Genomic DNA, 21,990 nt, shown 5'->3' with positions numbered 1-21,990 from the left:
GTTCACATGCTCTGGAAAGCAAGTATCTAATTTAAGTGTAAGTGAAGCAAATACTTTATTTTCAGGCAAATAAAGCAAATATTTCTAATCTGACATTTTGACTAACATACAATATAAAACGATATTTACCTTTCTGCTTCTGGGGAATGGGAGGCTGTCCTTCCTTTGGTTTTGCTGCCTCTGAAAAATCCAATTTTCTTAGCTTACAAATATGCAATTTCAGGACAGGTTGTCTTGCATCCAAATCTACAAGTCATCATTTAAGAGAAAAGCTACACATGCAATTAAAGAAAAAAACCCACACTTGTAGCAGAGGAAAGGAATATATTTTTCCTCTAATTTTCAACTTTGGAGATTGAAAAATTCCTCCTTAGCTGAAAAGTAAAACTGGTGCTAAAATCTTTCCTAGGGTTATGGCCTCTCATAAATCAGGCTATTTCCTGGCTATATGCTTATAAAAAGGCATACATGGATTAAACCATTTTTGCCTATGTGGAATATAATGAATGAGTACTCAACTATCTTTTAAATACATTTGTATGTGAGAAGAACATAGTGAAAATATATTGTCAAAGGCTTTCATGGCTGGAATCACTGAGTTGTAGGTTTTTCAGGCTATATGGTCATGTTCTAGAAGCGTTCTCTCCTGTTGTTTTGCCTGCATCTATGGCAGGCCTCCTCAGAGATTGTGAGGTCTCACAACATCTGAGGATGCCTGCCATAGATGCAGGCAAAACGTCAGAAGAGAATGCTTCTAGAACATGGCCATATAGCCCGAAAAACTGACAACAACCCAACATAATGAGAAATGATGTCCCTGAAACAATACTTGATGTTCTATTGTTTTCTAAATGGACTCAACTTTAATTTTCCTCTCAACTGTAAAATTAACAGTACACAATTATAAGTCTATGATTCCACATTAAGTGACTCCTATGAAATCTTGTGGTTTGTAGTTTGGTGAGATACTAAAGGAGTTCTCTGGATGAGGATTTTTAATGCTCTTCCCTAAACTGCAAATCCCAAGATTCCATAGGATGTTGCGATGGCAGTTAAAGTGGAATAATAATGCTTTATTTAATATGAAAGGGTCCTATTTCCCTTCCTCTAATTTCTTGTTTTGTATAGCTTGTATTCAAAGGGCTCTCCTTAGTTTTTGTGATTTGCAACTTTCATCGTCTCCACTGTTGGAAGCAGTCAAAAAGTGTCTTGATGGCCATGTGTTGCCCTATTGCTCACTTAAATCTCACAGAGTTTATTATTTTTGTTTTGTGTTTTTTTCTAAGAAATGCTGAGAAAAAGGACACAGTCACAAGATTTATGGAATCTCTGTGCCTAGAGAATTTACTCATTTGAGTTGAAATACTGCTTTTTCAAAATGCTAACAGGCATGTTTAATCAACATGCAAGCAGTGTTTCATTTTTGTCCACACACCTGGAACACATATAAATAAACTAAAGGACATCAAGATAATTAGAATGATAATTTTATCACCCGCAAAATTTATTTTTCAAGAAAATATATACTTTATTAGGAAAAACTAGAGAGCATTACAATATAAATCAATAAAAGCACCTTGTGTTTGAAGGCAACTCTAAAGTAATATGCATACAAGCAAAGAATTCTGTGCATTGTGTTGGTTCCCTTTCATCAATGATTGCATTTATTTGCACTCATGTATTATTTATTATACATATTCAGATATGTATATATAGAGAGAGAGAGGGGAGGGGGAAAAGTAGTTTGTGTCCATTTCTATGCTCCTTCCTGTCCCAATGTGTAATGGGAGAATATTATGTTAGGGATTATGTGGTTTCAAAGCTTTATTTCACCAATTTATCATTATATAGCTTTTATTCTGTACTGTGTTTAATTTCCAAGTTTTCTTGAATCTCATTATTGGGGGAAAATGGAATGCAATTAATAATGATAAAGGATCTGTTTTAGAGACTCCATACAAGATGTACTTGTGCTGAATTAGGATGTACCAAAATTAAATTGAAAGAGAAGACACAGTCAGTTAATTAGATCCAGTGTCCACCACTTTTGAATTATAGCCCTATGGAAGCAGTTCCATAGTTAAAGCAATTGGCTGTTGCAGCAGCCAAATATTGAAGAACTTGCAAAGCATGTCATTTTAGGCCTTAAACAAATCAGCTTAACCTATCTGTAGGAAATTTTGGCACAGAAAACGTATTTTGTGAGAAGTAAAATGTATTATATGGGGAAAATGGATAATAATTCTTACATTTGTTTTAGACTTTAGTTTGCTTTAATTGTTGCAAATTGAGTTCATAAGTCCACACTTCATGAACTCGGCAGTGACAAAAGGAGAGGATGGATAGAATCTTGCCTTTCCCAGTGGAGTCAGGCAAAAGCAAACTGTTACAGTCACATCTAATTTGTGCATCTTTCACATTAATAATTTTGTTCACACTCTGATATTGTTTGGTCTCCAGTGATCAGTTTTTCCACTGTTAAATGTTGCAGGGATGAAAGAACAAGTGGAAGTGTGGCTGCATAGAAGCTAAGTTGGAAATGATCACTACATGTGAAACTGTACAAGGTGTTTACTGCTGCCATGACACAGAATACCTAAGCATCTAAAAGAGTCCCAGTTTTTACCGGTGAACTGTTTGAATGGAAAGTGTAGCTCTATGGAGGATAAGTTGAAAGTGACGACAACATGTGAAATTGTGCAATATGGTTAATGTTTTCATGGCCATGTTGGTCTAAGTGTTCCTGCAACCCGAAACAAGAATAGCTGCCATCACTCAATCACTACTGCCCCCCTTACCTTATCCTATTCCTTCTCATGCCGCACTCATTTGCTTCTCACATGCTCTCACTCCATGTATTGCTGGAGTCTACCTTGCAGGATCTTGAGCATTACTGGCATGTGAAATAAGTGCTACTCAATGAAAATTTGAGCATTCTTTAGTGTCTCCATTTTTGGTATGGGGATATAAGTTGATTTTTTCCCCAATCAGATGGCAATTCTTGTGTTTTCCATATTTGCTGGCATATGGCATGCATCATTTTGACAGCATCATCTTTCAAGATTTTAAACAGTTCAGCTGGGATCCCATCGTCTCCTGTTGCCTTGTTATTAGCACTGCATCTTAAGGCCCATTCAACCTCACTCCTCAGAATGTCTGTTTCTAATATCCTTGATATTATTAACCTTTCTATACAGATCTTTTGTATAGTCTCGCCACCTTCTTTTGATCTTTTCTGCTTCTGTTAGGTCCTTGCTATCTTTATTTTTGATCATACCCATTTTGCCTGAAATTTACCTCTAATGTTTCTAATCTTCTGAAAAAGGTCTCTTGACCACTTCCAGATATCTCAATGTACCATTCTGCCTGCTTTTCAGTGTATAATAACTGATGTGATTAATTCTTCTCAGCACTCAAAGTTTCTAAAACATTTTATTGTTAAGGTAACATTGATAAATTAAACAAATTTATTGTTATCAATCCACAACTCCATGGAAAAAAGTGAACTGAAAAGGACATGCAATTTTACATTTTACCTTTTTCTTTAGCAGGAGCTGGAAGCTTCACTTTTTCTTTTGGAACATCTAGGAGGGCATATCAATGCATATTTTAATTAAATCAAGAAAGAGATGAGAGAATATAATATTGTCCTTTCCAACAGAGTCAGGCAAAAGGACATTGGAGCAGTCTCACCTTGCTTGTGAATTCATTCACATTAATATTAACCTTCTTGCTCTCACTCTGATGTTGCTTTGTCACAAATGTCCTAGTTTTCATGTGTGAAATATTTAAATATCAACACTTACCCTTTTCTTTGGCAGGAGCCGGAGGCTTCACTTTTTCTTTTGGAGCATCTAGGAAAACATTTGAATGCATAATTTAATTAATCAACTCAAGGAGAAGAGGTGGGATAGAACATTGTCCTTTCCAACGTACTCAGGCAAAAGGAAACTTCAGCAGTTTCACTTTGCTTGTGCATTCATTCACATTAATAATATTAATTTTCTTGTTCTCACTCTGATTTTGCTTTGTTTCATATGTCCCAGTTTTCATGTGTGAAATCTTTAAATATCAACACTTACCTTTTTCTGTGGTAGGAGCTGGAGGCTTCACTTTTTCTTTTGGAGCATCTAGGAAAACATATGAATGGTTAATTGAATAAATTAAATCAGTGACTTAAAAGAACTCATACTCATGGTGCAACTACAAAAGGGGAAGAAAATAAAAGGTTGTCTGTGTCTGCAACCAAAGCAGAAGTTCTTTTGGGGTATTCTGTGCATATTCTGATGTGCTTGGTCTCTTGTGTCCCAGTTTTCATCTGTGAAATGTTGAAAGGGGTAGGGCATTAAGAGATGAAAGAACAATAGGAAGCGTGGCTGTATGGGGGTTAAGTTAGTGGTGACCACTACATGTGAAACTGTACAACATGTTTATTACTCCCATGCCACAAAAGCCACAGTAGTGTAAGTGCCCCTATTAAATGATAGCAGAGTAACTGCCATCACTCTATCACAGTGGTTCTCAACCTGTGGGTCCCCAGGTATTTTGGCCTACAACTCCTAGAAATCCCAGCCAGTTTATCATCCGTTAGGATTTCTGGCAATTGAAGACCAAAACATCTGGGGATCCACAGGTGGAGAACCACTGCTTTATCACTACTGCTCCTCCCTACCTCACTTTGTTATATCACCCACTTGCTTCTCCCCTCTGCCTTTCTGAATTTTTTTCCTTTTCTTCTCCGTCTCTCTCCACTACAACCCTCTCCTTTGGTCCTGCCTTATCTCACCTCCATGCCATCCTCATCATTGCTACCAAAATCTGTGGAGAGCAAGACTGTCTGAATAAGTTGACTTAGCTGTTATTTGCAGTGCTGACCAAATGTGAATTGCCAGGCTTGGAGGTACTGTCAAGGACAGGTGTTACAGGAAGGCTGTCCTTGGAGATTTCCTAATGAGAGTGGCAGCCCTGCATTTATACAACTAGCTACTAACTAGCTACCATAACTCAAGATTTTCCCTCGTTTTACCACTTCAGTGCTTAATAACTGAAGTGGTAAACTCTCCCTGTCCATCTAAGTTTCTGAAATACATTTTTAAATCCTAAAGTAACACTGGAAGAAACTGGAAGAAACAAGTATCATTATCAACCCCCACTATCACCATCATCAACTGGAAAAGTGTGAATTGAAAGGGATGTGCTTTTTTCTAGTAACAGTTACCCTTTGCTTTGGCAGGGGCTGGAGACTTCACTTTTTCTTTTGGAGCATCTAGAAAAGTATATGAATGCATAATTTAATTAATTAAATAGCAGAGGCAAAGAGACACATGCAGAAGTAAAATCTTGACCTTCCAAATAGTGTCAGACAAAATAAAACTGCTACAGTCTCGCCCAACATGTGCATTCTTCTTCATTAATAACCTTTGCCATATTGCTCTCACTTTGATGTCACTTGGCCACATGTGTCCTTCTTTTCATGTGTGAAATGGTGGAGAATGAAAGAACAATAGAAAGTGGTTCTACATGTGGGTCATGCTGGAGTAAACCAGTGATCTCTAATTCCTAAAATATTACTGGCAAAACAAATACATGCATCATTATTACCACCCCACTTACTAGTACCACTTACCCTTTTCTTTAATAGGAACTGGAGGCTTTTCTTTTTCTTTTGGCACATCTAGAAAAGCATATTAATACATAATTTTATCTCACTCTGATGTTGCATAGTTACACGTGTCCCATTTTTCATCTGGGAATTGTAGGAGGGATGACACAGCCAGAGATGAAAGAACAATGGGAAGTGGGTCTGTATGGAGCTAAGTTGGAGTTCACCACTACATGTAAAACATATAACATGTCTTCTGCTTCCATGGCACAAAGGCCACAGTTTCTCCTACTACTTGAAAGAAGAGTAGGTGCCATTAGCATATCACTGCTGCTCCTCTTTTCTTCACTTTATCCCTTCACTCAGTCACATGCTTTCCTTCACTGCCTTTTCTAAATTCTTTCCCTTTCCTTTTCCTTCCCTCTCCTGTCCACCACATTTCCCTGCCATAGCAAAATAATGAATTAAGTTAGTTGAAAGCATGATATAATGGTTTGAGCATTAGACTAGTATTTTGGAGATGAGGGTTTGAATTTGGACCACGGAAATCTACTGGGTGATTTTTGGCAAGTCCCACTCCCTCAGCCTCAGAGGTCAGGCACCCTGGGCAGGGAGTCCTTGGAGACCCCCCTCCCCCCCACCTATGGATGCGGCAAACCAGAACTGATGATAGTATGATCAGGTACTATAACTCAAGATTTTCCCTGCTTTTCAGTACAGAATGACTGAGGTTGTTAACTAGCCACATTAAGTAGTTTCTAAAACATTTTAAAATCCTAAAATGACACTGGTAAAGTAAACAAATGTAAAAAAGTTAACAAAACAAAACAAAAAAGTTATATGAAAAGGATATGCACTTTTACTGTGAACACTTACCCTTTTCTTTGATAGGAGCAGAAGGCTTCACTTTTTCTTTTGGTGCATCTAGGAAAGTATATTAATGGATAATGCAATTAATTAAATCAGAGAGGAGATGTCTGAAGAGAATATAATCTTGCCTTTCCTAAGAGGTTCAGGCAAAAGCAAACTGCTGCCATTTTGCTGAACTTGTGTGTGTTTTTCCATTAATAACATTTGCCATCTTGCTCACACTCTGATGTTGCTTGGTCACATGTGCCCCATTTTTCACCTGTGAAATGCTGGTTCACAATCCCTGCAGTTCTCACTTGCAGATATTGTGAGTTGGCATTGTGGATAGAGTGCCCTTGGAGATCACCCCTCCTAATGAGAGAGGCAACCCTGCAATGACAATATGGCCAGCTACACAACATAACATTTTACTGCTTTTCACTGCATAATAACTGAAGTGGTTAACTCTCCCTATTGAAAAAAGTTTTTAAAACATTTCTAATTTCCTAAAATAACACTGGTAAAACAAATAAATTTATCATTATTATCAGCACCCCCACTCCCAGAAAAATAAGAATGGAAAAGAAAATACCCTTTACTAGTAACACTTACCCTTTTCTTTGGTGGAAGCTGGAAGCTTTGCTTTTTCTTTTGGCATATCTAGAAAAGCAGATTAATACATAATTTGCTCACATTCTGAAGTCGCGTGATCACACATGTCCCACTTTTCCTCTGTGAAATGTTGGAGGGGATGACATAGCTAGAGATGAAAGAACAATAGGAAGTGGATCTGTATGGGGGCTAAGTTGGAGGTGACAACTACATGTGAAAGTCATGTTTACTGCTCGCATAGTATAAGTGGCTTAAGTATTCCTACTACCCAAGAGAAGAGTAGTTGCTATCATCACAATTGCTGTCTCTGTCTCCCGATTTCCTGACTCAGTTGCTTCCCTCCACTGCCTTTCTTGAATTCGTTTTTCTTTTTTCTCTTACCCAACCTTTGTGGAGAGAAAGGCTGACTGCATAAAGTATCATTGCTGCTCTGTATAGAGTTGTCCAAGTGAGGAGGGATTGTGAACTGGTATTGCGGGCAGATTGTTCTTGAAGATTACACCTCCTAATGGAGGAGGCAGTCCTGCACTGACAATATGGCCAGCTGCCACTTTGTAACATTTTACCTGATTTTCACTGCAAAATAACTGAAGTGGTTAATTCTTCATACTGAGAAAAGTTTCTAAAAATTATTTCCTAAAATAGCACTGATAACACAAATAAATATATCATTATTGCCACCACATGCATGCACACCAGAAAAATGCAAATTGAAAAGGAAATGCCCCTTTACTACTAACACTTACCCTTTTCTTTGGCAGGAACTGGAGGCTTCACTTTTTCTTTTGGTGCATCTAGGAAAGCATATTAATGCACAAAGTAAACCATTAAAAAGAGATGTGAGGAGAGGAAAGGATCTTACCCTTCTCAATAGGTATGGCTAAAAGCAAATTGCTGCATTCTTGCTGTAGCTTGCGAATTATATCTCATTAATACTTTTTGCCATCTTCCTCTCACTCCAATGTTACTTGATCATATGTGTGCCCTTTTTCATCTGTGAAATTTGGTGGGGATGAGATACCCAGGGATGAAAGGGCAATGAGAAATGTGGCTGCATGGGGGCTAAGCTGGAAGTGAACACTACATGTGAAACTGTACAGCATGTTTATTGATTCAATGGCCCAAAAGTCACAAAGAGCCCTTACTACCTCAGGCAAGTATAGTTGCCATGAGTCAGTCACTGCAGTTCCTCCATTCCTCACCCTATTCCTTCACTCACTTGCTTCCTTCCATTGCCCTTCTTGAATCCTCCCATTTCCTTTCCCTGGCACTCTTCACTATGTTCCCTTCTTCGGTCCTGCCTAACGTCACCTCCCTGCTGTCCTCACCATTGTCACCAACCTCTGTGAAGAGCAAAATTGATTGTATCAAGCATAATTTTTACTGTCCAGTCTTGAATTCCCAGGCTTGGAGGGACTGTCATGACCAGGCATTGTGGTTAGGGTGTCCTTAAAAATTACCCTTCCTGTTGGGAGAGGACGCCCTGGGCACCTACCATAACTTAAGATTTCCCCTGCTTTTCAATATATAATAATAGTAGTGGTTAACTCTCCATCACCCAAAGTTTCTAAAGCATTTTTAAATCCTAAAATAACATCAATAAAGCAATCCAATTTTATTGTTATTCATTTTCCCAATAGGAAAAAAAGGTGAACAGAAAAGGAGAGTGCACTTTTACTATTAATATTTACCCTTTCCTTTGGTAGGAGCTGGAGGCTTCAATTTTTCTTTTGACACACCTAGGAAAGCATATTAATGCATAATTAAGTTCAATTAATTAAATCAATGAGAAGAGGAGGGCACTGAATCCTGCCCTTTCCAATTGGTTCAAGCAAAAGCAAACTGCTACATCTTGCCTAGCTTGTGTGTTTTTTCATATTAATAACTCACACTCTGATGTTGTTTGATCCCAGGTTTCCTCTGTGAAATATTGGAGAGAATGGGACACCCAGGAAAGAAATCACAATGGGAAATGTGGCTGTATGGGGGGTGAGGTCCCTTCTACACAGGTCCCAAACCCATGATCCATCATGGGTTAACATGAGACATCTAAACAACAGCTCAGGTTATCCCAGATTAATAAACTGGGTTGTTCCTGTTTACTTCAGATTAATACAACACCTCAAGAGATCCAGACCTTACTGAAAGGTCCAGATCTGATGCAGTGCTGGGCCTGTGGGGATTGACTCCTGGGTCTGTGTTCTGAAAGGCTGGGGATCAATCCCCATTGCTACTCCCCCCCCCCCCCATCCTCTTCAAACCTTCCAGTGCTTCATTTTGACATGTCAGAAATTTTCTTCGTGTGGCCTCAGCATGTAGTTAGGCCCATCCAGTAAGTTTAGGGTGCAAATGGGGTGGGGGGCGGGCGGGCTGGGGGTTAGCTAGATGAAGCAACCCCACAGGGTTTGGGCCAGGTGTGTGGTCTCAATCTTGAGAGGAACTGGAACATAAAATCCCACTTCCTCTCAGCATTTGGGCCTGTGCAGAAGGATCCTAAATTGAAAGTGATCGCTGCAAGTGAAATTGTACAGCATATCTGCTACTTCTATGGTGCAAAAGCTACATTGGTCTCAGTGTTACTACCAGCTGAAGCAAGAGTAACTGCCATCATCCTGTTACTCCTCCCTGCTTCGCCTTATTCCTTCACTCCATTGCCCTTCTTGAATCTTTCCACTTCCTTTCCCTAGTGCTCCTCACTATGTTGCTCTCCTTCAGCCCTGCCTTATGTCATCTCCCTGCTGTCTTCACCATTGCTACCCAACCTTTGTAGAGAACAACACTGATTGCATCAAGTATTATTTCTACTCTCCAAGCTGGAATTGCCAGGCTTGGAGGAATAGTCAGGACTAGGCATTGTGGTTAGGGTGCCTATAAAGATCACCTGAAGGGAGAGGCAGCCCTGGGCAAACAATACTGCCAGCTACCATATCTTAAGGTTTCCCCTACTTTTCAATGCATAAAAACAGAACTGGTCAACTTTGAATCTAAAATATTTTTAAAATGTTGTAAAGCAATACATTTTTATTGATTTTTCTAAATGGGGAAGAATGAAGAGAAAAGGACAATGCACTTTGATAAGTAACACTTACCCTTTTCTTTGGTAGGAGCTGGAGGCTTCACTTTTTCTTTTGGCACATCTAGGAAAGCATAATTAACTCTGATCAATGAGAAGAGGAGGAGATAGAATCCTGCCCTTCCCAAAGAGATCAGGCAAAAGCAAGCTGCTACATTTTGCCCTTTTTGTGCGTTCTTTCGCATGAATAATTGTGCTCACACTGTAATGTTGTTTGGTCGGTCTTGTCCTAGTTTTCATTTGTGAAATGTTGGCCTAATTTTAGAGATTTTAAATGATATTTTAAGGATTTAATATGTTAGTAATTATGTGGATTATGTTATGTCTTGTTCATTTATGTTGGTTTATAATTTATTGATTTGTTCTTGATTTATCTATTGATTTGTTTATATATTACTGTCGGTATTGAATGTTTGTGTATTTTGTTGTGAGCCGTCGTGAATCTGTTTGGGGAGATAGGGCAGGCTTTAAATAAAGTTTCATTTCATTTTGGAGAGGGTGGGACACCCAGGAAAGAAAGAAAAATGCAGCTGTATGGGGGCTAAGCTGAAAATGATCATTACTTGTGTGAAACTACTACATGTTTACCACTTCCATGGTATAAAAGCCACTTTGGTATAATCACTGCTTCCCCTCCTGGCATCAACTAATTTCCTCACACCATTGGTTCCCCCCACTGACTTTCCTGATTTCTTTCCCACTTCTTCCTCAGCTCTGCCCTTCCTAAAATAACATGTAATATAAACAAATATTTCATTATAATACACCTCCCTCCCCCCGCAACTGTGAACTACAAAGAAGTACAAAGAACATGCACTTCTAGTAACACTTACCCTTTTCTTTGGCAGGAGATGGAGGCTTCACTTTTTCTTTTGGAACATCTAAGGAAAGCAAATTGATTTTAAAAATCAATTAAATCAATAAGGCAATAAGAGAAGGGGATGGAGTCTTGTCTTTCCAAATAGGCAAAGGAAAACTGCAGCAATCTCACCTGCCTTGTGGATTCTTTATCTTGAATAGCATTAACATTCTTGCTCTCACTCTGATGTTGCTTTGTCACATATGTCCCAGTTTTCATGTGTGAAATCTTTTAATATTAACACTTACCCTTTTCTTTAGCAGGAGTTGGAAGCTTCACTTTATCTTTTGGAATATCTAGGAAAGTACAATAATGCATATTTTAATTAATCAAAACAAGGAGGAGAGTAGGGAATAGAATATTGTCCTTTCCAACAGGCTCAGGCAAAAAGCAATTGTGGTAGTCTCACTTTGCTTGTGCATTAGTTCACATTAATAACATTAATCTTCTTGCGCTCACTCTAATGGTTACTTTGTCACATACATCCCAATTTTCATGTGTGAAATCTTTTAATACTAATACTTACCTTTTTCTTTGGCAGGAGCTGGAGGCTTCACTTTTTCTTTTGGGGCATCTAAGAAAATATATGAATCTGTACTTTAATAAATTAAACCAATGACTTAAAAGAACTCACACTCATGGGTGCAAGTACAGAAGAAGAGGAATATAAAAGGGTATCTGTGTCTACAACAGAGGCAGGAATTCGGTTTTTTTTTCTTGTGAGCTTCAAGAGACATCAGAAATATTTTATTCTATTTTCCAAATCCATAACGTATTTTTTAAATGTATAGAATGGTATCCAACTAGAGATCAGGGTTCAAATCTCTCTTCAACCACGGGACCCCACTGAGTTAACTGTGGGGAAGTTACATACCATCAGCTTCAAAGGAAAGTAAAGAGAAGCCTCCTCTGAAAAAAATCATGCCCCATGATAAGTTTGCCATAAGTCAGAAATGATATGAAGGTATGTAATACAGACACAATGCCATAAAAGATTTGAAATAACCATAGTAAAATAAAACAAGATCTAGACTTATATTTTTCTTCAACCTTTGGATATAGATGATGCATTATTTTCCATGTTTTACTACCTAGATTATTAAAGCACATGGAGGCATCTATAATGTGCTATCTGTACACATGGGCCAGTCCTGTACATAGCATAGGTTCATTATCCGTAAACTGAAAACAATGTTACTTACCTTTTGGCTTATGAACTTCTATTGTGGCTACAACATAAGATGAGAACACCTATTAAACATTTGATGGCAACATAGGTCTCCCACTTCATACTTTAAAATGGAAGACATTTTACAACTTAAAATAGAAACAATGCTACTCACCTTTTGGCTTATGAACTTCTATGGTGGCTAGAAAATGAAATAATAATCTCTATTAAACATTTAATTGCAACATAGACTTCCCCTTTGGCAAGTTACACTATCTCAGTCCTAGAGGAAGACAATGGCAATTCATCCCAAAACAAATCTTACAAAAAACCCAATTTTTTCTCCACTAACTAGAATCTAGTTTATGATCTAAATATTTTTTTCCCATTTCCATGTTAAAATAGCTAACATATTCTTCTACAGTCATTTCAAAACTCCATGTCCTCTGCAAAGTCCTCCCTAGTGCCTGATTTATCAATTTATTACCCTTCTTGAACTAAATATATAGGGAAAACCCATTAGTTTTGCCACTTGTACTAACAGAAGAATGAGAAAGGGCAGAGATCATGGCCAGCTGTCAAAATGTGATTTTTATCATTAATCACATTGGTAATTCATCATAAATTTTTATCAGTCACCTATCCTCTCAAGCTAGAATAATACATATTCATGGTAACCTTCAACTATATTTTGAAAGGGGCAATTCTACAGAGTAGAATTTGGCCAAAAATGAGAAGGCCCTGAAGTATCAAAATAAACTACATGTTCTTAATCCAGGGTACAATCATACTTTAAGAATCCAGAAAAGAGGCAGTAAGGGTCAAGTTGACTTCTTTCTGAACCAGTGGGCAGAATGGTTCCTACATAATTTTTACTGGTATCTTCATAAGAGGACAGCACTTCTGAAAGATGGTTGGGTTTCCATATTTGCTTTTCAAAGAACAAGTCTCCATATTTGCTTTTCAAAGACAAGTTTTTATCTCCTCAAAATCTATCACATTCTCATAACTCTAGCTGCTGTGGTGGGTGATGGCTAGTCACAAAACACCATTTTGCCAGAAGGCAAAGTGATATAACTAACTGAAGAATATTATATGTTTATTTACTGAATATCCTGACTTTCTCAAAGCAAATGCTCCACAGCAGCAAACAACATTTTAAAAGTACAGAACATTTAAAATTTTTTAACACAAAATCTAAGCACAGAGAGTAGGCATTTGCAGAATTAAGTTACTTCTTCAAGGGAGAGGTGGGGTGTGACTTTGTGAAGATAAAACCAATCATTTGAATCCACAGTTTTCTCCTGAAATTTTCAGAGCATTTTAGCCATTTATTGTACAGCTATCCTAATTAAAACTGTTCACATTTTACACCACTCTTTTTACTATTTACTTCCCGAAGTCCCACTCACCTAAACAGTTTAGGAAAAACATTTTGAATTCTCAGCTAGAGAGCTGTGTAGCAAACAAAAGGAAGTAGAGAGCGAATGGTTTAGAACAGGGGTCCCCAAACTATGGCCCGCGGGCCACTTCCAGCCCGCCAAGGACACTTTTCCGGCCCACGGAGGAGGAGTTTCCCCCCCACACACACAGTGCCCCTCCCTTGGCTGGCTCACGCTATCCATCATGCCCGATGGCACGGGGCTGCTCCTCCCTTGGCAGCCTCATGCTGCCCATCGGGCCCGATGGGCAGCGTGAGCCAGCCAAGGGAGGCTGCCCCAGCGCTCCATGCAGTCATGCCGGCCACATGACCTTGGAGGTGTCTACGGACAATGCCGGCTCTTCGACTTAGAAATGCAGATGAGCACCACACCCCAGAGTCAGACACAACTGGACTTCATGTCAGAGGAAAACCTTTTACTAGGAAAATTGTAGAAGATCCAAGGTGGGAGAAAGAACTCTTGTCTGTTGGAGATAGGTATGAATGTTTCAATTGGCCACCTTGATTACCATTTCATAGCCTGACAGATTTTAGGGAGAATCCTTTGTTGAGAGTTGATTAGCTGGCCCTGATTGTTTCTTGTCTGGAGTTCCCCTGTGTTTGAGTGTTGTTCTTTATTTACAGTTATAATTTTAGAGTTTTTTTAATACTGGCAGCCAGATTTTGTTCAACTAGAAATAGGAAGATTTCCCATTCTCTGCTCCTGGAATTACTGCCTAAAGAGGGCTAGAAAGAACCCCCTCTAAGGGCCCTTCCACACATCAAAATAAGATATGTGCAATGTGCATAGGAATTTTTATTGATTTTTTTAAAAAAAACTATAGTCTGGCCCTTTAATGGTCAGAGGGACAGTGAACTGGCCCCTGGTTTAAAAAGTTTGAGGACCCCTGGTGTAGAATAAAAGCATCCTAAGGATTCTGAGCAACATGTAATGCAAAACTAATTTCTTCACAAAATCTTTGCAGTGAATAAAGGCAACAAATGAATTTTGAATGGTATTGAGACTAAATTACATTTTTATTTTAAAAAAACCCTCTAAGTATTGATTTTTCCCCCCTTGACTACGTGATTTAGACTCCAACACTAAATTCATATTACAGATTGTGAGTAAGGGTCAACATAATGTATTTTAAAGCAGTATTTAATAAATTTGAATAGCAAAAACTGTGAATGAGCATCAACATTGCTAGTCTTTGAATAGAAGTGGACTCTGTTCACAGAAAAAGAGTTACACAAACAGAAGTGATCTGTCAATGTTTCTTGTTTTGTGAATAAAACTCCTTCTCCACATGGAGTAATAATAATGAACCCCACCTAACAGCCTTAATACATCCCCACAGTTTTTCTTATATTGCCATTTATCATGCTTTGTGGAATGAAGGAAATGTCAGTGTAGAACAGTATGGAAATCATGCAGCCCTTGTTGGATTCCAATTCCCTGCAGCCTTAACAACTCCAGCCAGTGGTAAGTAATGCCGGGTACTGCAGTTACATAGCATGTGAAGGGCTGATATTTTTACTATTCCATGATTCAATAGATAATAATAAAATAAATCCACATATTGTATAGTGTGAGCCAGTGTAGTGCAGTGTTTTGAGCAACTACTTCATCACACTGGAGAATGAATCCACCTTAAATCCAATTTCTTCCACCTGCAGAATTCTAGGGTTTGTAGTTTAGTGAAGCTGTTAAAGGCATAACTACAAGGCTGTTAAAGGCTCTTCCCTAACCACAAACCCCAGAGTTCTTCAAGAGGCAGCAATTGGACTTAAAGTGGATTCATTGTCTAGTGTGATGAGATAGATTGTGCAAACCAACATTTGAATTTCTGATCAGCCATGGAAATACGCTGGGTGTCCTTGCACACATCACACTCTTTCAGCCTCAGAGGGGGCATTGGGAAATCCTCTCTGAACAAATCTTACCAAGAAAACCCCATGATAGGGTCACCTTAGGATCAGCATACATTAGAACGGACTTGAGGGCATTCAAGAAGATCAGTAGTTAAAGCATACTTAGGCTTTTGGCTTTCTCTAAAGCCCATTCAGACCCATCAGATTTACATTTTTGTAGCATTCACAAGAAAATTTTGTTTTGCTTGCCTGAGGCCAAAACTCTATATTTTTGCTTGCAATTACAATGCCCACACTGCTGTAGTGTATTGTGCAATAGCAGCTGCCTTGAAAGCAACTTGATCAAATCTGGCAGTACATTTTGGCCTTTAAATTCTCCTGACCTTCTGTCTTGACTCTACAAAAAAAAACCCTGCCACTGAAGAAAAAACATGAGGGTCAAATTGTATTGAATGTTGTTTCCTGATGGAGCTGAACTACTGGCCTTTCACGTACTGAACACCAGCAATAGGAATGGATTTGGCCTGATACTTTGAAAATCACACAATCATTTCAGGTCTTCTAAAATGTCACTTTGGTCCAAGTGAGAGAAAGCCAAAACTAGTTGCTGTGCTAATTGCTTCCAATTAACATCTGCCTGACTAGATGTGTCATTTTAAACCTCAAAGATATTAGAGATATTCATGCCAAGATAATTAGTTGTAGAAACTATTTGCTAAGACACATTCAATGGAAAGTAGATGTACAAATAATTTTGCTCCTGGCTTTCTTACATCATCTAAAGCAGAGAAGAGAACCCAATGCACTTATTTATTAAGAACTTTCTTTGGTTTATTTATGGCTTGTCTTTCTCCCAGGGTGGGATGCAAGGTGGCATTCAACATAATTTTATAAAGTTCAATAAAGAACTTGTACACAGAAATTAAATCAATTATACTATTAAAATTGAATAATTGTATATTAAAATAATAATTTGATCTGCTTAAACAAACAGATTAACATTGGCTGTTGTCACTGCTTACTACTAGCAATACTATTTGGGGTTAATGTAAATTGTAGTCCAAAACATTTTCAGAGAAACTCCTTGCAAGAACAGTTTTGAGGGATCAGCTCTACTATTCATAGAGCATTCCTGCCATCTTCTCATGTTACAATGAACTAAGGACATAGGAAATTAACAATGCCTTCTTTCCTAAGGCTGAACTACACAGTATGTTCAATTTAGCTGAGCTGCTCTCTTCCTTTCCTTTCCTTTCCTTTCCTTTTCCTTTTGTTTTTATGTAAGTATCTTGTGTTCCACTTTGGTCTGGAAACCCTTTTAGGCCCCTTCTACACTGTTCTATATCACAAGATATAATTCCTTATTATATGCCTACACTGCCAGATAATCTGGGATAAGCAAATAATCTGTGATCAGGCCCTGGGATATAGGGCAGTGTAGAAGGTACCATAGAGTAACATATAAAGAGGAAATCTCTTGTTAATCACTCCAGAGATCTGGAATTCGTGAATCTTTCACTTGTATAGGTTCCACACAAAAATCTTCTTCCTCTTGATTATGTTATATGAAACTGTTTTTACCAGTCAAATACTATGCAAATTAACTCACTAATATGAGTCCTAGGCCGTCTTCACACTTACCTCCCTGTTGCTCCATTTCACCAGGCATCACCAGCAAAATGGCAGATGCATGGGGTGCCTCATGGCATAACATACACCATCCCTCCTTCCCCCATCACAAGGAGGGAATGGGACGGGACATGTTGGTGCCCTGTCCTTGTCCCCATCAGATGAGGGAAAGGGCAAAAAATTCAGGTAGCTCCATTGGAGCTCCCAAAATACAACTTACCATGCATTGAATTCCTTGAGAAGATTGCTCCCAAGGACACTGCAAATCTATCTACATTTGCGTGAAATTAAAGCTGACTGAATATAAGACTTACCTATATTATGCACAGATTTAATATAGGATTGCACTACAGTATATGTCTTTGATGGCAGCTAATCCGATGTTCCAAGAATGCTCCCTGGAGATGTAGTATTTAAGTTTTTTTTTAAAAAAAAAAAATCATTTGCTTCAGATGACCAAAGCATTTAAAGGGTCAAAGCAAGGATTTTTATCCTATATATTTCTGAAGGCCTAAGGGCATGTCAATTTTAATTACACCTTCACACTACTAAAATGTGGCTGCTGATTTCCCAACAGCATTCATGTTGTTTTCAGTAGTTTATATATATTTTAAACCTTTCACAAGCGTGCAGAAAAAACATGGCTTTCTCCCAGGCTAGACATTTGTGACCTTTCAAATTTCTTGTATTAGTTTGTTTTCCATTGCATTGTATTACCTTTGTCCTTCACTGCCACATCATGCTTTGCTTCTTTTTCTTTGGCATGTTCTGCAAAATTCACAGCACAGTAGTGTTACATTTTGGAAAAATTGTGGGATTTGAGATAAAGATACTTGTCACACGTGTCTAACATTCTTTGCAAAACTTTCCACTGCAGATTTTGACATGGGATACTTTCTAGATATCCAATTTTTCTCTAAGTATTAGATAGCATATTTGATTGAAGTGATTTGCATCAATTTAATGTTATTTTATGAAAGCCCACTGAAGAAAAATGAACAATCTACTTTACTTTTGTTTATGAATACTTAACATTTAAATGCTAAGTTTTGAACTATCATACAAGAAAAATATGAATGCAAAGAACCAGTAATTTCAACTATAGGTCTACAACAAAATTAACCTCATATAAAACAGTACTCAAAGCTAATCGTTCCTTGCAGAAGTGCAGACAAGAATAATACATTCACTGCAATGGTGCAAAAATTAATGTTGAGTGTGACCCTGGATTCATCGCTGAGCCTGGAGCCTCAGGTCTCAGCGGTGGCCAGGGGAGCATTTGCACAGCTCCGGCTTGTGCGCCAGCTGCGCCCGTACCTCGGGAAGTCGGACTTGGCCACGGTAGTCCACGCTCTGGTCACATCCCGTATAGATTACTGCAACGCGCTTTACGTGGGGCTGCCCTTGAAGACTGCCCGGAAGCTTCAGATGGTCCAGCGCTCGGCAGCCAGGTTGCTAACAGGAGCAGCTCTCAGGGAGCACACCACTCCTCTGTTGAGCCAGCTCCACTGGCTGCCAATTCCCTACCGGGCACAATTCAAGGTGCTGGCGTTAGCCTACAAAGCCCTAAACGGTTCCGGCCCCACCTACCTCTCCGAACGCATCTCCTCCTATGAACCGACACGGACATTAAGATCATCCGGAGAGGCCCTGCTCTCGGTTCCGCCTGCGTCACAGGCACGGTTGGCGGGAACGAGAGACAGGGCCTTCTCGGTGGTGGCCCCTCGGTTATGGAATGCCCTACCAAATGACATCAGACAGGCCCCTTCGCTGCTGGCGTTTAGGAAGAAGCTCAAAACTTGGCTCTTTGAGCAAGCGTTTGGCTAATCAGCGCAATTGAACACAGAATGACGGTAAACTGAACATAGGAACGGCATAAGGATATGAGACTGGATCTTGTTGGTGACCGAGGCATTTGTATGAATGTTGTGTGTTGCTATTGTGTATGCTGTGTTTTAATTGTTATTGTGTGGTAATTAATACTGTGTAAACCGCATTGAGTCACCTAATTTAGGTTGAGAAACGCGGTATAGAAATAAAGCAAATAAATAAATAAATAAATAAATAATGAGAAAATAGTAAAATATAAAAGTCACAACTCAATAGAAAGAGGAAAACCCAATAGAAAGAGGAAATCAAGGTCATTAATTTCAGTGCTAAAAAAGGGGCTCATCTGGTTCACAGAAGGAACTGAAATGTACTGGAGTTTCTTGCTGGGATAAAGGAAAGATAATTTTCCCCATTGACTGAAGGCCTACCATGATATTAATTACAGGACTGTTCCAAGATTGGGGTTGGAGTCTGCAGAAGGTGAACCAATGAACGTTATCAATCAGCTAATCAATCAAAATAAAAAAAAACATGAATATCCTCCAAGAAAGACTCAAGAGACCTGTTGATCAAAGCCAGTGACCTGAAGTGTATGTAGCTGCATTCAATTATGATCACAGACTGAACCCATTGGTATAGTCAAACTGTACTCTAAATAATAGCATTAAAATTATTTCCGACATATTATTCTTCAATGAAAAATTGTAGAATGCATTTCCACCCTAAATTCATCTATCTGGAAGTGGGTCCTTGTGATTTCAGCTGAGCCTTTTTCAAAGTCAATATGCTTTTTGATACTGCCTTTACTTCTGTCTTCATGAGTCAGCCTTTAAGTGGGTCCTCCTAATTATTTCTGGAAATTGTAATATTTAAAGGCATAGATTGCTTCTAATCATGCAAAGGAAATGTGCATTGCCATTACCTTTTAAAAGCCTGATGGCAATATTTCAAAAGACTTTTGAACGGATTACATGATTTGAAGAGATCAAACACTTTTGGAGTCTGTTTCATTACTGAGGTTGCATTAATTCCCAAGAGATCTGATAAATCAGATAATCATTCAGGAAATGTTAAAGAGGCAAACGTCATATTAAAGTGTAATTTAGCATTTGTGATGCAATACAAATATTTCTGTAGGAAATGCAAAGTGCAAAAGAAGTTTGAAAACACAGAATTTCAAAATAAAACAGTCCCTCTCCTTTTTTCTCTCTTCTCTCCTTTCTCTCTCTCTCTCTCTCTCCCCCCCCCCCCCGGCCTTTTGGTCTCTGTGTGTGTTTTTTGGTTTTTTGTTTTTTTTTTGCTTTGGCATGATTAGCCATGGAATATATTGACATTAATGCTGGGTGCATCCATAAGTTTGAGATTTTATTTGACTGAAGGGAAGTGGAGGATTAGCATGCCTCAGTTATGACAAGTATATTTAGTTGGAATATATGTTCCACTGAAATAATTATAAATTGCAGTTGTGGCTTGTAACTTTTTTTTATCACTGTGGCAATGAATGATTCCAGGTTTTGACTGAGTTTAAAGAAACTATCCAAAGTACTCCATCTCTCATCATTCAAAAATGTGAACCTATGTGTGTATTGTCATTACATACCAGGCCCATAGCCAGGATTTTGATTCGGGGGGGGGGGGGGGGGCTGAGTCTGAGTGAGAGAGGATCTACCCTAGCAATTTTTTTTGTATTGTTATCCCAATACCCCCATGCATATGGGATATATTGAGCATGGTGATCAGATCATGATATGACTAAACGTAACAGTTTAAATAATGTATCAGTAAGGCCTTCTCACGGACCACCCTGAGAATTCTGGGGGGCTGATCCCCCTCAAGCCCCCCCCCCCCCGGGCTAAATGCATGTTGCATACTAATAACAATTCATGTTATTTGAGTACTGGTCTTTAGGTAACCAAAATGGCATCATTTTTTTAATCAAAAATGAAAGCATTGGCAATGTTTGCAGAAGTTCACAAACAGTAGTGAATGGCTTTGTTCAGTGACCTTGATTTGCAGGCAAATCATAACAAACACAAGCTACAGGAGAGAGGGAGAAAGCAAGACATTTTAGCACTACTAAGAAACTGAATAACTGAGAAAGAAGGTCATCTTGATCAATCCATGACACTTGGAGATCATGGAAAATAGTATGGGATGAGACATGCAATGTCATTTTTGTTCTCCAGTGATAACTTAAATACGAATACCATTGTAGTAATCACAAATCTATACCCTACATTAACCGCTAGAAGTTGAAGTATTTTAAATAGTGGGAAATATAAACAAATATGCAGAACAAGTTGTTAGATTAGTGAGATGTAAGGTTAATCCAAAGTGTTATGTGGCTTACTTGTTTCTTTTGGTTTTGGTTTCTCTGCAAAAGAAGAAATGATAAACAATAAAAACTCATCAGTTTCTCACACATATAACTTCTACTGCCTAATTAGAAGAAACAATGAGCCATGATATGATTTACTAACATTAATGGGTAAAAAACATCTGCTCAAATATCTAACTGATAATATTTTCAATCTAATTCCTATGCTTGCTACCAATTCCTCACTGACCAATACCCAGCAAACATTCATTTGTATCTATATTTTTGTCATGTTCAATCAATTATGAAGTGGAAGCAACTTTCCCATGAAGCATCAACAATCTCTGTTAAAATGATGGAGATAGCATCTGTTAGATTCCTAATGCTACTGCATGAAATTTCTTTTAGACTCAAAGAGAAGATAAACTACTTCTGTTTTATGTTAGTTTATTTTTGCTGTTATATTTCTCTTTGCACCATCAACACTAAAGGGAAATTACCACTCTTGCAATTTGGGTAGAGATTGGACAATTATTTGAAGCAGAAATAACTAAGAATGCATGTAGACTTTCACAAATTAAATAACCCCCAACTGAAGACATACTCATGCTCTATTTGGCATAGAATGTTTCAAGAAAATAAGGGGTATAAAGTGTGGAGGGGCACAATTTCCCTGGATATTTCATTTTCTTTTCAATCTTGGGATTTTGTGAAACGAGGCTGATAAAATGATGTTGTCTTTAGCCATTACAGCTC

The 21,990-nt window shown here is 38.4% G+C and overlaps 1 protein-coding gene across 1 annotated transcript in view; it reads right to left on the bottom strand.

Annotated features, from left to right (window-relative positions):
* The window catches only part of LOC132774713 (triadin-like), a 133,675-nt gene that overhangs the window by 43,866 nt on the left and 67,819 nt on the right, over window positions 1-21,990 (bottom strand). The window contains exons 25-42 of the mRNA XM_067466871.1: window positions 21,268-21,291; window positions 17,805-17,855; window positions 12,339-12,365; window positions 12,198-12,224; window positions 11,522-11,569; window positions 11,244-11,291; window positions 10,970-11,017; window positions 10,153-10,200; window positions 8,755-8,802; window positions 7,810-7,857; window positions 7,064-7,111; window positions 6,479-6,526; window positions 5,627-5,674; window positions 5,219-5,266; window positions 4,083-4,130; window positions 3,807-3,854; window positions 3,537-3,584; window positions 130-180 (exon numbers count right to left, since the gene is read on the bottom strand). Coding sequence (XP_067322972.1) covers window positions 130-180; window positions 3,537-3,584; window positions 3,807-3,854; window positions 4,083-4,130; window positions 5,219-5,266; window positions 5,627-5,674; window positions 6,479-6,526; window positions 7,064-7,111; window positions 7,810-7,857; window positions 8,755-8,802; window positions 10,153-10,200; window positions 10,970-11,017; window positions 11,244-11,291; window positions 11,522-11,569; window positions 12,198-12,224; window positions 12,339-12,365; window positions 17,805-17,855; window positions 21,268-21,291 — 804 coding nt within the window. The remainder of the gene's footprint in view (window positions 1-129; window positions 181-3,536; window positions 3,585-3,806; window positions 3,855-4,082; window positions 4,131-5,218; window positions 5,267-5,626; window positions 5,675-6,478; window positions 6,527-7,063; window positions 7,112-7,809; window positions 7,858-8,754; window positions 8,803-10,152; window positions 10,201-10,969; window positions 11,018-11,243; window positions 11,292-11,521; window positions 11,570-12,197; window positions 12,225-12,338; window positions 12,366-17,804; window positions 17,856-21,267; window positions 21,292-21,990) is intronic.

This window comes from Anolis sagrei, chromosome 1 (genome assembly GCF_037176765.1).
Source record: "Anolis sagrei isolate rAnoSag1 chromosome 1, rAnoSag1.mat, whole genome shotgun sequence".
NCBI lineage: Eukaryota > Metazoa > Chordata > Lepidosauria > Squamata > Dactyloidae > Anolis > Anolis sagrei.
The sequence above is the reverse complement of the archived record's forward strand: the minus strand, read 5'-3'. Positions and strand labels throughout refer to the sequence as shown.